The sequence below is a fragment of the Microchirus variegatus genome (genome assembly GCF_963457635.1).
Source record: "Microchirus variegatus genome assembly, chromosome: 9".
Classification (NCBI taxonomy): Eukaryota; Metazoa; Chordata; class Actinopteri; order Pleuronectiformes; family Soleidae; genus Microchirus; species Microchirus variegatus.
Genome location: NC_139810.1, coordinates 17,786,561 through 17,799,671, shown reverse-complemented (window position 1 = coordinate 17,799,671; position 13,111 = coordinate 17,786,561). Strand labels below are relative to the sequence as shown.

At 37.6% G+C, this 13,111-nt stretch overlaps 1 protein-coding gene across 1 annotated transcript in view; it reads right to left on the bottom strand.

The window, feature by feature from the left end:
- Positions 1–13,111, bottom strand: part of ubr4 (ubiquitin protein ligase E3 component n-recognin 4) — a gene marked incomplete at its 5' end in the record, with an annotated part of 43,012 nt that overhangs the window by 27,489 nt on the left and 2,412 nt on the right. Inside the window, 25 exons of the mRNA XM_083894776.1 lie at positions 78–284; positions 405–562; positions 1,145–1,242; positions 1,362–1,480; positions 2,179–2,408; positions 2,491–2,613; positions 2,937–3,119; positions 3,372–3,500; positions 3,812–3,891; positions 4,284–4,416; positions 4,776–5,055; positions 5,337–5,506; positions 5,634–5,719; positions 5,837–5,993; positions 6,184–6,371; positions 9,800–9,917; positions 10,071–10,208; positions 10,620–10,719; positions 11,036–11,226; positions 11,385–11,444; positions 11,774–11,898; positions 12,107–12,231; positions 12,346–12,487; positions 12,579–12,678; positions 12,941–13,083. Of these exons, the coding sequence (XP_083750902.1) occupies positions 78–284; positions 405–562; positions 1,145–1,242; positions 1,362–1,480; positions 2,179–2,408; positions 2,491–2,613; positions 2,937–3,119; positions 3,372–3,500; positions 3,812–3,891; positions 4,284–4,416; positions 4,776–5,055; positions 5,337–5,506; positions 5,634–5,719; positions 5,837–5,993; positions 6,184–6,371; positions 9,800–9,917; positions 10,071–10,208; positions 10,620–10,719; positions 11,036–11,226; positions 11,385–11,444; positions 11,774–11,898; positions 12,107–12,231; positions 12,346–12,487; positions 12,579–12,678; positions 12,941–13,083 (3,583 nt within the window). The remainder of the gene's footprint in view (positions 1–77; positions 285–404; positions 563–1,144; positions 1,243–1,361; positions 1,481–2,178; positions 2,409–2,490; positions 2,614–2,936; positions 3,120–3,371; positions 3,501–3,811; positions 3,892–4,283; positions 4,417–4,775; positions 5,056–5,336; positions 5,507–5,633; positions 5,720–5,836; positions 5,994–6,183; positions 6,372–9,799; positions 9,918–10,070; positions 10,209–10,619; positions 10,720–11,035; positions 11,227–11,384; positions 11,445–11,773; positions 11,899–12,106; positions 12,232–12,345; positions 12,488–12,578; positions 12,679–12,940; positions 13,084–13,111) is intronic.

Below are 13,111 nucleotides of genomic sequence, written 5' to 3'. Positions count from 1 at the left end.
ACGCTAGTAATAAATGCACATTTGAGTAAAGAAAAAAACTAACATAACTATATGATTACTAAACGTGTATAACAAACCTGTTGGGGTCTGAGTGATTGGCAATGATGTTGTAACACCCCGTCACCAAGCGCTCGTAAATCCGGGCTAGAAATGCGTCGGACTCAGATGGTCCGAGGATACGCTCCAGTGAGGTGCTGCTGATCTCAGCCACGCTCTCAGTGCTGCTCTCCAGTAGAAGAGGCAGCAGGGTTCGCACGACCTGTGATGAATTTTGCTCCTCTGTGCTGAAGAGACAAATGTGCAAAATATTGACATGATTATCGTTTTCATGAAGAAACCATATGCATCATATACTACTGGTTCAATATTAGGGAATTCTGGTTTTAAAAGACACAAGCACTTACACAATGAGATCACCAGTGAGACGAACCAACGAAAGTAAGATGTGTTTAAGAGAAGAGGCCAGAGGCAAAGACTGACAACTCAGTGTGCCCAGGTGAGCTGCTTGGATGGCACTGATGTAACTCTCTGAAGGAATGGTATCATTGGCAAATGCATTTCGCTGAAAGAAAAAAAACAAAAAACAAACCAATTTAGTCTAAGTAATGTCGGAACCATTGTTTCATAAATATCCTTAATATTCTTTAAAAATGTAAGATATTTAAAATATTAAATAAATCAGATCTCAAATTTTAAAATGAACAGCCTAGAATAATATCAATTACCCTTCACCAAACTAATCGTTAAAACAGAGATTCCCAAGGTGTAGGTCACAGCTCACTGGTGGGCCATGAAAGGTCATTAAAAATAAATAAATAGGTTTTAAAAATACTTCTAAAGAATAAAACAAAGCCATGGCATTTAAATGATATGTTATCCCCAAAATAAATCTTTGTAACCACTACATTGAAATGAATGGACAAAAAAAAACCCAGTAAAAAAGCACGGAATCTCTATGAAGTCTGACTAAACCAAGGAAACCAAAAACCCTATTTGGTCACCTTTTCAGCCAGAGAACTAAAAAAAGGAATGGGTTAATTTATAATGGCAGACCGACTTAGGGCCAGATCTCTGTTAAAACAATAAATCTCAATGAGTAAATTTAGTTTAACTGGGTTTTTAAGTGATCAATTCACTCACGTACCCATGAGCCAATGTTGGGGAATTCATTGGTGTTGATGCTGTTCCAAGTCTCACATATTGCCTGTACAGCCGATGGCAAGTTCTGCATAATGCTGTGACCTGTTTAAAAATAATTTTAAAAAGAAACAAAGTTCAGGTTAAAACACTGGAATTATAAAGTAGCTATTAAAGCTCAAGTTTGTTTTTAAATTTCACTCATGAGTAATTCTTCCACATACCCAGTAAGTTAGCTTTGCAGCGAGTGGAGCCAATAGCTAAAACTGCAGCATAACCCTGGAGCTTAGCATCTGTCAGCTTGTTCTCTCCTTCCTCTGGGATGTTCATTAGTAGGTAAGACCTGGGCACAAGCACATTTGGTTCAATGATTCAATTAGCATTGAAAGACAGATTGATAACATATTTGTCTTTTTAGCCAGGGATGATGGAAGATTTAAGTAAACAGTGCAACTACTACCATACATTGACCATTCACACAGGATTTTTCGTACAGGAAACACAAGGTAATAGACGTCAATTGTTTTTTGAGACGTTAAATGTAGAAGTCCACAAGGCAGTGTTTTAGGTCCACCTTTCATCTTATTGTCAATCAATATTTTGAGTAAGACAGTTCTGAGTTTTTATACCTCAAGAACTGCACAAAAGTGGCTCAATGCAGCTTTTCAGAGCCCAAGAATGTTATATATATATTATATATATATATATATATATATATATATGTAATAGCAGGTTATCCTTACATTTAGGAAAGACTGAAGTTGTTCCATAAAGCATTTAATCGAACTCAAAGTTGAAAGCAACAGAAAAAAACACTTTGGAGATATAATTTGCATATATATTTAGATATTGAATAAGACCAGTATCCATTGAGTGAATCAATTAATTTTGAGTTCACCCACAAAATCAATATAAAGATTCTATTTTCTCTATGAAAGCGACACCGTTCTTTTAACCTTATTTCTGGCGATTACCGGTTTACTTGACGTGATATGAACATTCGGTGAATACAACACAGTACTTAAAACAATCCTTTCTCACCTCGTAAAGGCTGTATAAACATCTGTGAGCTGCAGTGTGGCTGGCAGCAGGTTCTTGGAGATATCTGAAGTCTTGGGGGTATCTGCCTCAATGGCAACCTTGGACATATGTTCATCTAAGGAAACCTGCACTTTAGAGATGACTGCATCCAGTGTATAGATGGCCTGTAAAGAGGGTAACTGATGCAGTGGAAGAATGGTGTTTGGGTCTACGCTGGAGAAGGTGGAAATCTGTGAACGACATCAAATGGTCAAAGACTGACAAAACTTTGATTAATATACACAAAACATTAACTGCATTGTAAATCCTAACCTGCGTGGCAATGTACTCTTCCGCCAATTCCACATCGTATTTAACGGTACTGCACTTAGCAGCGGTCATGTCAACAAGGGAAGCTGCTTGGTCCGTTTTCATTCCCTGCTTCATCAAGTGTTCCTGTCAGTGATGACATTGAAATAATCATATGTTAAAGTAAACCACAACAAAGATTATTTTAATAATTTTAAAGTACTTAAGTACTTTTTACTTAAAAGTACATTACTGAATTAAGAATGGGGTACAGAACACAGTGTGCATTTGTAATCAGGGAGAGATTACATTGACTTTATATATATATATATATAAAAATATAAAAGAATAACCGTTGTTTAGAATAACCAAATATAGCTATGGAATAAAGTTAAATGAAATATAAAACTTTTATTTCTTTGTCAACTATGGCGCTAATAATTCTGCACTTCTTTCAGTTGTCAACTGACCTTGATCCAATTTACATAAGTTGATACTCTGAGACGTGAAGACCATCTCAATGTGTGCAGGATGTCGCTTTCAGTGGGATCACAGCAGCCAGTCTTGAGTTGCTCCATGTAAGCTTTTGAGGGGGGTAAAACTCCCAGGATCCTCCACAGTACTAGAAAGCAGTACTGAAGGGAGCAGGCCTCCTGTGTGGGGATTTTAAAAATACACAGTTAAACAAAACAGAAATGTACTGCTATTGATCATAAATTACTTGAAACAGAGGCTTGCAACTAAATAATGGGTAACATGCAGAGAATGAATTCCCCCACAGTGATTAACCAAGTTTACTTGACCCGATATCAACAATAAATGTTAAATTAAGGTATGGTTATGACTATATTGTCTTTTGTCCCCAGTTGATACAATTCATGGTTTGTTCATGTGGGTGTTCTCACCATAGGAGTAATGGGTTTATTCTCCTCTCTTCTTGCTGTGTCGAACTGAGATCCTGCCGTCAGGAGTGAGATGAGCCACGCATACAGTTCGTCATATTTCACTGCTCCATTGAACAACTTTGGAAAGACCTTTGGAGAGAATACAGTTTGGATGCAGTGAGAGATGGAGGGTGATGATCATTTTTAATAATTATTTTATTATGCTTCAACTGTTTGGGCCAATCCTGTCAAAAAGAGTGAGAATGCTGAGAAACTATAATACAGCTATTAATTGGAACTGAATTCTCAATTTTTGTATTATTAATTATGGTAAATCTGGAGAAAGTATAGTCCCTGACTGAAAAAAGCAGATGATATTATCTTTCTATAACTGTTGTGGCAATTTCATCTAAATTATAATATCATAGTTGCTTTAAATAAAACCATGATAAAGGTCTCACCTTGCTGTCTAGCCTGCTGATGTCATCTTCAGATGCTTCAGGGGACAGAACACAATAGAATTTGGGCTGAACGCTTGAATCTAAAAAAAAACAACAAAAAAATCAAAACATTAACAAGTGTCATTTTCTCATCCACAACCAATAAACAACATCCTCTTGAAAGAGAAGTTTAAAAAACACGGACAGTATGATTACATTCATGTAATAAATGTTCTACATCGGTTGCTAGCAGTGTGAATGTGGGTAAAATCCCAGACAGAAAAAATTTGTGACATTCAATGTTCATTCTGTTGTCACACATTGATAAATATAGAGGAAATGCTATAGATGTTAGGTCTAACCGAGCCATCAGACAATGACGTGTATAATACACGCTTACTGTGGCAAAGTTAATGTTGCTTATAGAATTTACCTCTGGTTGAGGAATGCTCTGGTCAGTGGCTGAAAAATTAAAACCTTTCATTGGTCTTACCTGCTGAACAATGTTTTCCCCAGTTCTCCTCCACCTCCTTGAAGCCATAGTAAAGTGGGAGACTGTTGTGTTTGCCGCCATCCTGAACAGAACTTGGCCCAGTTGATGGTGGGGTGAGAAGGTTGTACTGCACCTGCAATTTTTTATGAGAGTAGCTAAATTTCTTGTGATCACAGTTCAAAAGACATTTATTTATAATTATCACCTTAACAAAAATTTGGAAATTTAGTAGTCATCATGTTTCAATGAAAGTGCAATCCAAATAACATAAAACAATAATTACCAAATCTAAAAAAGATGTTCTGAATGACTAATTTGCTTCCATCAAGATGATGTCTATTAGTTTGCTTTGTGTTATTAAGTTACTAATGCATTTGCTGAATGCCATTTCACTTGTTTAGGATAACAAAAAAAACAATAATATACCTATCAAATAAATACCACCAAGAATCGTACAATTTACCATCTGGAAAGGACAAAAAAAATATTAACCTGTTCAAAAAGGTACAAGGGAGCCTTGGAGTAATGGCGCAGCAGATAGTCAAAAATCAGCAACAGACGGGCCAAGTTGAGAGGCACAGCCTTTAGCTGGGAGTCTCTGCTCTGTGCCACTTCAGTAATTGCCTGAGTGACCAGGGTGAGGATTGACCGTCGTCCACGCTCTGACAGATTGTGGAACAGAAGCAGCAGAAGCTGGAGGTGCTCTACATTGAGGTCATCTTCTCCGTGAACTGAACCCTGGATGGTGTGCTGCTTCAATGTTCCTAAAAACCTGACAGCAGGAAAGTAAAAGATAGAAGAAAGAAGGGAGGAGAAATCAATATAGAATATATAAAATTGCAAGCCACTATATACTATATAGAACAAAAAAATATGTAATACATGATCTATGCATTTCTGGAATTCAGGTGTGCTTCACCACTCGCAGTCTACCTCTGTAAATTTTTGATGATAAAGTGAAGCTTTACTTATCAATGAGTTAATATAATATTTATTTTTTATCTCCAATTAATATAGTGACAACATTAAGAAAATAGGAACCAGATACAATACCTTTCCCAGACTTTCATACATTCTGGCACATCTGGGTCTCCCTGCACACTGGCTTTGTGCTGCCATATAAGGACAAGTCTGCAGAGGACTGACAGTGATTGTGGATGAATGTACAGAGGCCAGGGACCATCAGAAAAGGGTGCAACACCTAATTGCTGAAGAAGGGTGTTCTGGGAATAAAAAGAAGTACAATAAGACACAAAATAGTCATTTGTCATTATTATTACAGGTTTACTGCAGCCAAATCTTGTGAGAAGTTTTATTATTTGGTTGGAATGATAAACTAAGTCTTCTCACCTGCAAAGCTGGCGATGGAAGATCTGATGTAACCAGGGTGTGGTTGAAGTGATACAGTGCTAAAGAAAACACTTCATCTGAGGAGCCTAAATTAAAAAAATGTTTTAATTAAACTCTGGCAGCAATTGAGCAAAGAAAAATTTAAATTAATTATTAGGTAAATATTACAGATAATTTGCATTATAAGCTATTTTTACCTTTACCTTTTACATCTTTGTCCACATCTTTGATGATACTGGCTAGTGTAGCCATGTGCTGCTCTGTGAGAGACACACTCAGGTAGTTGCGGATGAAGTTGTTCCTGGACTTGAGCATCGAGGTGGTGATGAAGTTTAAAATGCTGGAGGCTAAACTGAGGAACTATGGGAACGAACAAATGTGAGGTGACAGTTCTATCACATATTAAACTTATAAAGATGAATAACCAAATGACATGGGTATAATTAAGATTGTAACAGTAATACTACTTTATTTGACACCGTTTATCAATCCAGTGCTAGTGGTAATCTTATTGGTTATTTTCGGGAGAAAGAATCGAAGGAGTCCTCACCAGCTCTGGATCTTTACGGCCAGCTAAAATGTTGCCATTCTCACTGGGATTCTGCTTGCTGGGGCTCTTCAATCTAGGAGATGTTTCCAAGGGTGGGAGTGGAGGTGGTGGTGGGGGGGCTACTTTTTCTTTGGTGGGTGAAATTGTCTCTTCAAACCAAAGCCCCAAGATGGGTTCACTGTCATCATCTACAGAAAGAATGTCAACATTATTTATATGAATTTCTCACAGTTGAGCCAAGAAACATTCCAAGGCGTACAAGAAACAAGTGAAGCGGTTGCAGTGTCATCGAAAGGCAAAATGTAACAAGCTTAAAACTAGTTTTTGACACCTACAGCACTGTGCAGACAAGAGGCAAACACTGCAGTAAAAAGGTGAACATATATGGATGTCTTGTCAGTGAATAACCACACTTAAATAAAAAAAAATGTGTTATCTTCTTATAACATTTCACAAGACAACGCTGAACAAATGTCAGTGAGAAAGAGATAAGGTTTACTGACTGCAACAGGTACTGAATTTATATTGACAGAGATCGTTCTTTAGTGACTCTCTCTCTCTCTCACTGGAGATGCAGGAGAAATTAAGTGTCAACTCAACATCTTAAATCATCAGAACCAATACCCTGCCTCAAGGTTGTATGACATCACTCACTCACACACTTTCAAGAGATGAAACAATGAGGGAACTCATGACACCACAGACCTCAACAAACCAGTCACCCCACCGTCAAAATTAGCAGGAGTGTGGCACTGATAATCAAACCCAATAGTCCAGAGAATATGTCTAATCAGAAAACAGCAGCGTGGGGTGGACTATAGATGTGGTATAGGCTTTTGGTACTTACAATATCTTCAAGATATAAATTGATAAGGATTTAAAATTGGGTCCTTTATAAAATATATTTACATAATTCAAAGAATGAAATTATCTGGCTGCTGAAGATACTAGAAACTCTACTAAACGATCAACCCGCCTCTCACCCTCTCTTTAGGTCTTGAAGGGTCCAACTACATCTTGTTTATCACCTGACCTGCTCAATATGTGTGGCTGCTTCACCATTTTCAAGCTTACTTTCTAAAAGCATACAACCAGGTCCCTCACATTAAGCCTATCCTACCAGGTGGTATCAATTTGACATTATTTGAACGTATTTTTTAGTCATGTGATTCAATCTGAAAAGCCCTTGCCTGGAGACACAGCAAGTGTATGCAAGTATGGACACATTACTTCCAATTAGGGCTGAAACAATTACTCAATCGATTATTAATGAACTACTAAATTAGTTGTCAACTATTTTACTAATCGATTAATGGGTTTCTTTGCTCTACATAACAAAGAAATGATTCAAACTGAATACTTTTGGTTTGTGGACAAAACAAGACATTTAAGAACATCATTTCCAGGTTTGAAAAACAATGATCAACAATTTTCCACATTTTATGGACCAAGTGATTACTCGATTAATCGAGAAAATAATCAACAGATTAATCGATTATGAAAATAATCAGTTGCAGCCCTACACCAAATGAAACAACTTGTAACTTAAGGATATCACTAAGTTGATATTCACATTTGCATGCAACATACAAAAAAATATAACTATTCAGGTGACAGCAAGACGCAGCACAGTGTCTTTAAGCCCAAGGTTTACAAGCACAATTTGAATTTGTTGCATTTAAGAATAATACCACTCTTTCGATGTGGGTGCAGCCATATATTGGAGACATCTAGAATCCAAGTCCGCACTTAAATATCTGCAGACTGTTCATGTTGATGTATTAACTTATTTCCATTAGCCATCCCCTTATGTCTAAATATATAGTATTTGCAATGACTGTATAGGAAAACATGGTGCCAGCTCTTAAAAGCACCTAGAAAAATCTTTTCATCACACAAAGCTGGAAATTTCATTGGTTAATGCAAATGCTGGTGTCAGTGACTCTTCTATTCATCAACCAGCTGTCTTGTTCGAATTGAATGCTTGCAAAGGCAATGATGAGCACCCACATTTCAACACCACTGGTATTATCCTTTGAATCACACTGAGCCACAGATAAGAGTCTTTGACAAAAAAAAATCTAAATTTAGTTCAAGTCAATTCAAATAAAGAGCATATTTGAGAGAAGGAGCTATTTTGCCAAAGCCTCTTCACCTGTGGCTCTGTCATTTTCTAAGCTATTAGGACCACAGCTCAGATCATAAATTGTGAGACATACAATAACAAAATGAATCTAGGACAGTGAAGTGGACACCAAGTCTTTGACCTGAGGACAGAAAACTGCTGACCTGAAACACAAGCTGCACTTGTCTTCTCCTGTCTTCTTTCTGCTGAAATAGTAGACACTGTCAACTACACTGTCATTGTGTGACCAAGGAACAAAAATTGTATGTGTATATGTGGTTTGTGCTTCCTGGGTGACCCACTAACTAGGGGTGGAACAGTTCGGTTCACATCATGCTCTGGGGTCACGGTTATAGGTTTAGTTCATTTCTTTAAAATATTTTTTACACTCTAGAAATGGCATACATCAGCATTAGCTCTATAGCTTAATGTGTTCTTGTTAATCATGTCATGAAATCTTACATCAAATAGATCTTGTTTAACAGCAAGAGGGGAGTGCATTGCTGCACATGGTTTTAATTTATTTGGCAAAAAAATATTGAAAGAATTGGTTTTCTTGTCACAATAAAAACAGACTAATCCGACTCTTCCCTCCTTGTGCTGTCAACTGCACTGGGGTGATGTGTCTGTAGATGAACATTAATATAAGCAACATGTTGCATAACGCTTGCATACAGTTGCTGTTTTATCCACCACTTTTTTTTTTTACCCGCCTTCATAGGTACACACAAAATCTGACCGGCAGCACTCAACATTCCACGCCCCCGCATTGGCTCGCCTCGTAACAAAAATAAATAATTTCACTGGGTTACTGGCACAAGGTGTACGGCCCATATATACTCCATAATTTCACATCCATCCGTCCATAACGTTTTCTCCATCACTACCCTACATGATTCCTTGTGTCTTTTTCGTTGGTATGGGCGTTACGTCATGAACCGAATGGTATGCCGCATACTGTGACATGCGTTCCGAATGGGGAGAATTTCTTAAGTGAACTGTTCCACCCCTACCACTAACGGCACACTAGTTTCAGTGCCTCTCTGTTACACTGTGACAGAAGTAAATCTGAGACACAATGAAGGCTTTTGGGATACAATGAACAACAGATTCATATTATTTAAATTCAACTGTGAATTTAAAAGGCCAGTCTGCTCCCTCTACTGATTTCCCTCAGAATAATTTTTTTTAAATGTCTAGACTTGGACTTGGCCTTCTCGTTGTGCAAACCACGAGCTGCTATACTAGCATATACTTTCAATATTAAGACTATTTACTGTGCCGATGGAAACACTTTAATCTAGAGCTGTTGCTGTGAGAGTTTCTCCATGCTGACTCTCTCACTCTCAGTCAGTCTACACTGAGAGCAAGGTGAGGTCCTGTGCAGCCACATGCGGTTATGGCAATTGACTGCCATTGCAGTTCACTTGTTACTAACATGTTTTTTGGGTTATCAAAACTGTCCGACTTCGATCTAGAGAGAGAAAGTACCTTGACTGCTATCCTCCTCTGTGCTGCTGAAATCATCCTCATAGTAGGTGTTTGAATCTGTAGAAGCACTGGCATCACTGCTGACTGAGCCCTTCCTCTGCCGTTGGAGAACACAAGCCTGACAATAGCAATAAAATAGCAGTTATAAAACATAATCATTAATTAATCTAACTCATGTTTTTTGATCCACAAATGTGTTTTTGTGAAATTGTGGATTCATAACATAACAATTCCACAAAATAAAGATATGTAAATATTGGTAATGTTGTACCTTTTTGTAGGAAGTGGAGAGAAGGGTGAAGAGTAGATTGGTCAGAGGCACAGAGTCAATGAGCCTCTGGACTCTCTGGATTGAAGTATTCCGTGCCAAGATGTTGAGCTCAGCTGGTGGCCCATCACTCACCAAACCCTGCAGGTAGAGGGATAGTGGGTTTGACAAGTTATAAAAACATGTTTCAAGAAATACATGATTCTTTTTGTAAACATACTAACATTTTTGGGACACCTTTGGTTTGTTTTTAATGTTATGTTTAAGCACATTGTTATTCCTCCTTTTTAGCACTTTTAGAAGAATCAATTAAGTAAACTTGCTTTGCGTAAAGCTACATCAAATTAGTGGTCCCTTTGCAAATCTAGGTCTGCAATTTGTTATTGGTGAAAACAGACATGGCTAAGACAATTAAGACAAACAAATAGACAGTGAAGTCATAATGACAAACCTAAGCGAAGAAATTAAGCCTTTTGGTTCTTAAAACAATTGGAAGTTTCAAGTTGGCTATTCAGTGTTGTGTTTCCAGTGGAGGTTAAGGGTTTCACTTACCAGGTGGAGAGCTTCAACTTGCAGATCCTGGAAAAGTGATGTCAAAAGTTTGATGGCATGATTTGCCAGGATAACAGACAAAACTCCAAATCCTTGGTGCCTTCAAAAAAACAAGCAATAAAAACCAAATTAACACACTCATAAAAAAATTATAAGGTGACCTTGAAAGTGGAAGACTCTCAGTCATCCTGGTAATGGTGTATTCAAGAATTATATCAAGCTGCTGGCAACTCAAGCAAAAACAAAAATCATGGAGGCATTTAAAAGTAAATACATATCAGAAATAAGATGATTAATAAATCCATGAATGAGCCAATAAACTCACTCTATACCAGAATCATTTGAAGATTCAAAGATAAAAATGTGGAGTAACACCAACACAGAAAAGATTTGAACACATATTTATTGTGAATTACCCTTTTCCGGGACCAAGTTTAGGCGATCCTGCACCATCCTTTGTGCGAGCAGCAATATCCCGGACACGAAGGGCAGCTAGGGGATCCTTCTCTTTTCCTTTATCAGCCAGAGCAGTTGGGCTCAGGTTAAGAATCAAGTACAGGCTGTTCAAAAGGCACCAGGCTCCGAGCAGTTGAAAGTTCTGATAATGCTGCATCCACAAATAAATTAACAATTAATTTCCATCTTCAACAAGTTTGTATTTTAAAATGCTTAACGTATGACGTGTAAGTCAAGTGAAATCAGAATGCACTGAACCACTATTGGTTTAACTACTGTAATCTTGTCTTGTCTTGTACAGGCACTTACCTCTCCTCCGGCTCTGCGGGAGCTGCTGATGGCTTGTCCTATCATTTCATAAATCTCCAGCTGTTGCAAACACAAATTTTGCATTTGTTACCATTTATTTTTGCTATACAGCATCGTGGGCTATAGGGCTGCAACTAACAATTATTTTCATAATTGATTAATCTGTCAATCATTTTCCAGATTTGTTTGTTTGGTCGACCTCAAAAGGATGTTCTCGAAAGTCGTGTTTAGTCTAAAAAAACAAATTATACAGTTTACTTAGCAATTATTTAATAATCGACTAATCGATTAATCAGTACAGCCCTAGTGGGCTATAATATTTAGCATCAGCCAATGTCTAATTACTAGGATATAACTATAGACTGAATGTTGTACTGCATTACACTCACACATTTCTGGACAATAGTTGCTGCATCATTTTCGTAGTCCTCCTCTTTAGTCCCAGTGGAGGCAGATCTGAGCTGCAAACCACTTCCTACCTGTAGAATGGCCATGCAAGTGGCCACACTCACACCTAAACAGATAAAAAAAACAAAAAAACACCACCTTTTCATATTTACCAATTTCATTTACATTTACGTTTACATCATCAAATCATGGCCATTAAACTACTGCATTGTTTTGATGGTACAGTCAAGTAAATGTCCTTTTATTATTAGACTGAGCTACAGTCTCTACTGATTGTCATCTTCAGAACAAAACTGGTGATTTTATCCACCTACCAGCATAAAGACAGCTCAATGCCAGCACGGTCATATCCACTAATCTCGCTGGTGTCAAGGGTTCCAGTACTGGCAGGGAAAGTGTGTCCAAAGCCATGGTTACATCAATCACCAGTGAATGAAATCTAGGCAAGAGTTTCAAGTAGTGAAAGTTTAAGGGTAAAACAAGTTATGAAAAACGTTAAAATATGTATACACACATGTTAGATTTTTCAGCTTAAAAATTAAAAACTAAATACCCATTGCGGACGGCAGTTGCATCCGCCACTGTGGCAGGCATGATGAAAAAAGAGTTCGCCGATACAGCATCTTGGAAACGGTTGATGTAGCGCAGAAAGTAGGGTAGGTTGAGGCACACTCGCAGCAACTTCTCAGACCCACCTGGACAAATAAATGGACCCTTTGTAAACTATATATGTGACATAACCGTAACATTGGCATTACAACAGTGACGTAATAAGTTAAAACTTACCAAGTTCCTGTAAGCTTGACACATTCTGAGAGACAAAGGCATTTTTCATTTTGGTCTGAAGAGCCTGTTCTGTGGTTTGGTCGTCACAATCACTCTCAGCCTATAATTGGGGCGGGTGAGGAAATAAATAAATCAATTATGAATTTTATTGCAGTCAAAGAGCTACTGTTTTGAACAGAGACATTTAAGTAACATTTAAGTAAAAAAATAGTTTATTTCTTAGTAAAGACACAAAGTAAATCTGATGAAATTGAACCAGCTATTGTGAACAGGCTGTCAGCTTCTGATGAAGGTAAAACCTTAGATTGTGATTCTAAAAACAAGCTCTGCAGTAATACAGAAGACTGGACGACAGCACTCACCTGCATTTGTGCTGATGGGGAGGCCAAAATGGTTGTAAGGTCAGGGTTAAAAACTGATGTTAGTTGGTTGAAGAAGTTCATTTGTACTTCTTTTTGTCGAAGCTCTGGATTCACAGCAGTGGGTAACTCCTTCTGGTCTTCCACTGTTAAAGGAATAGGAAGAGTTTTTTT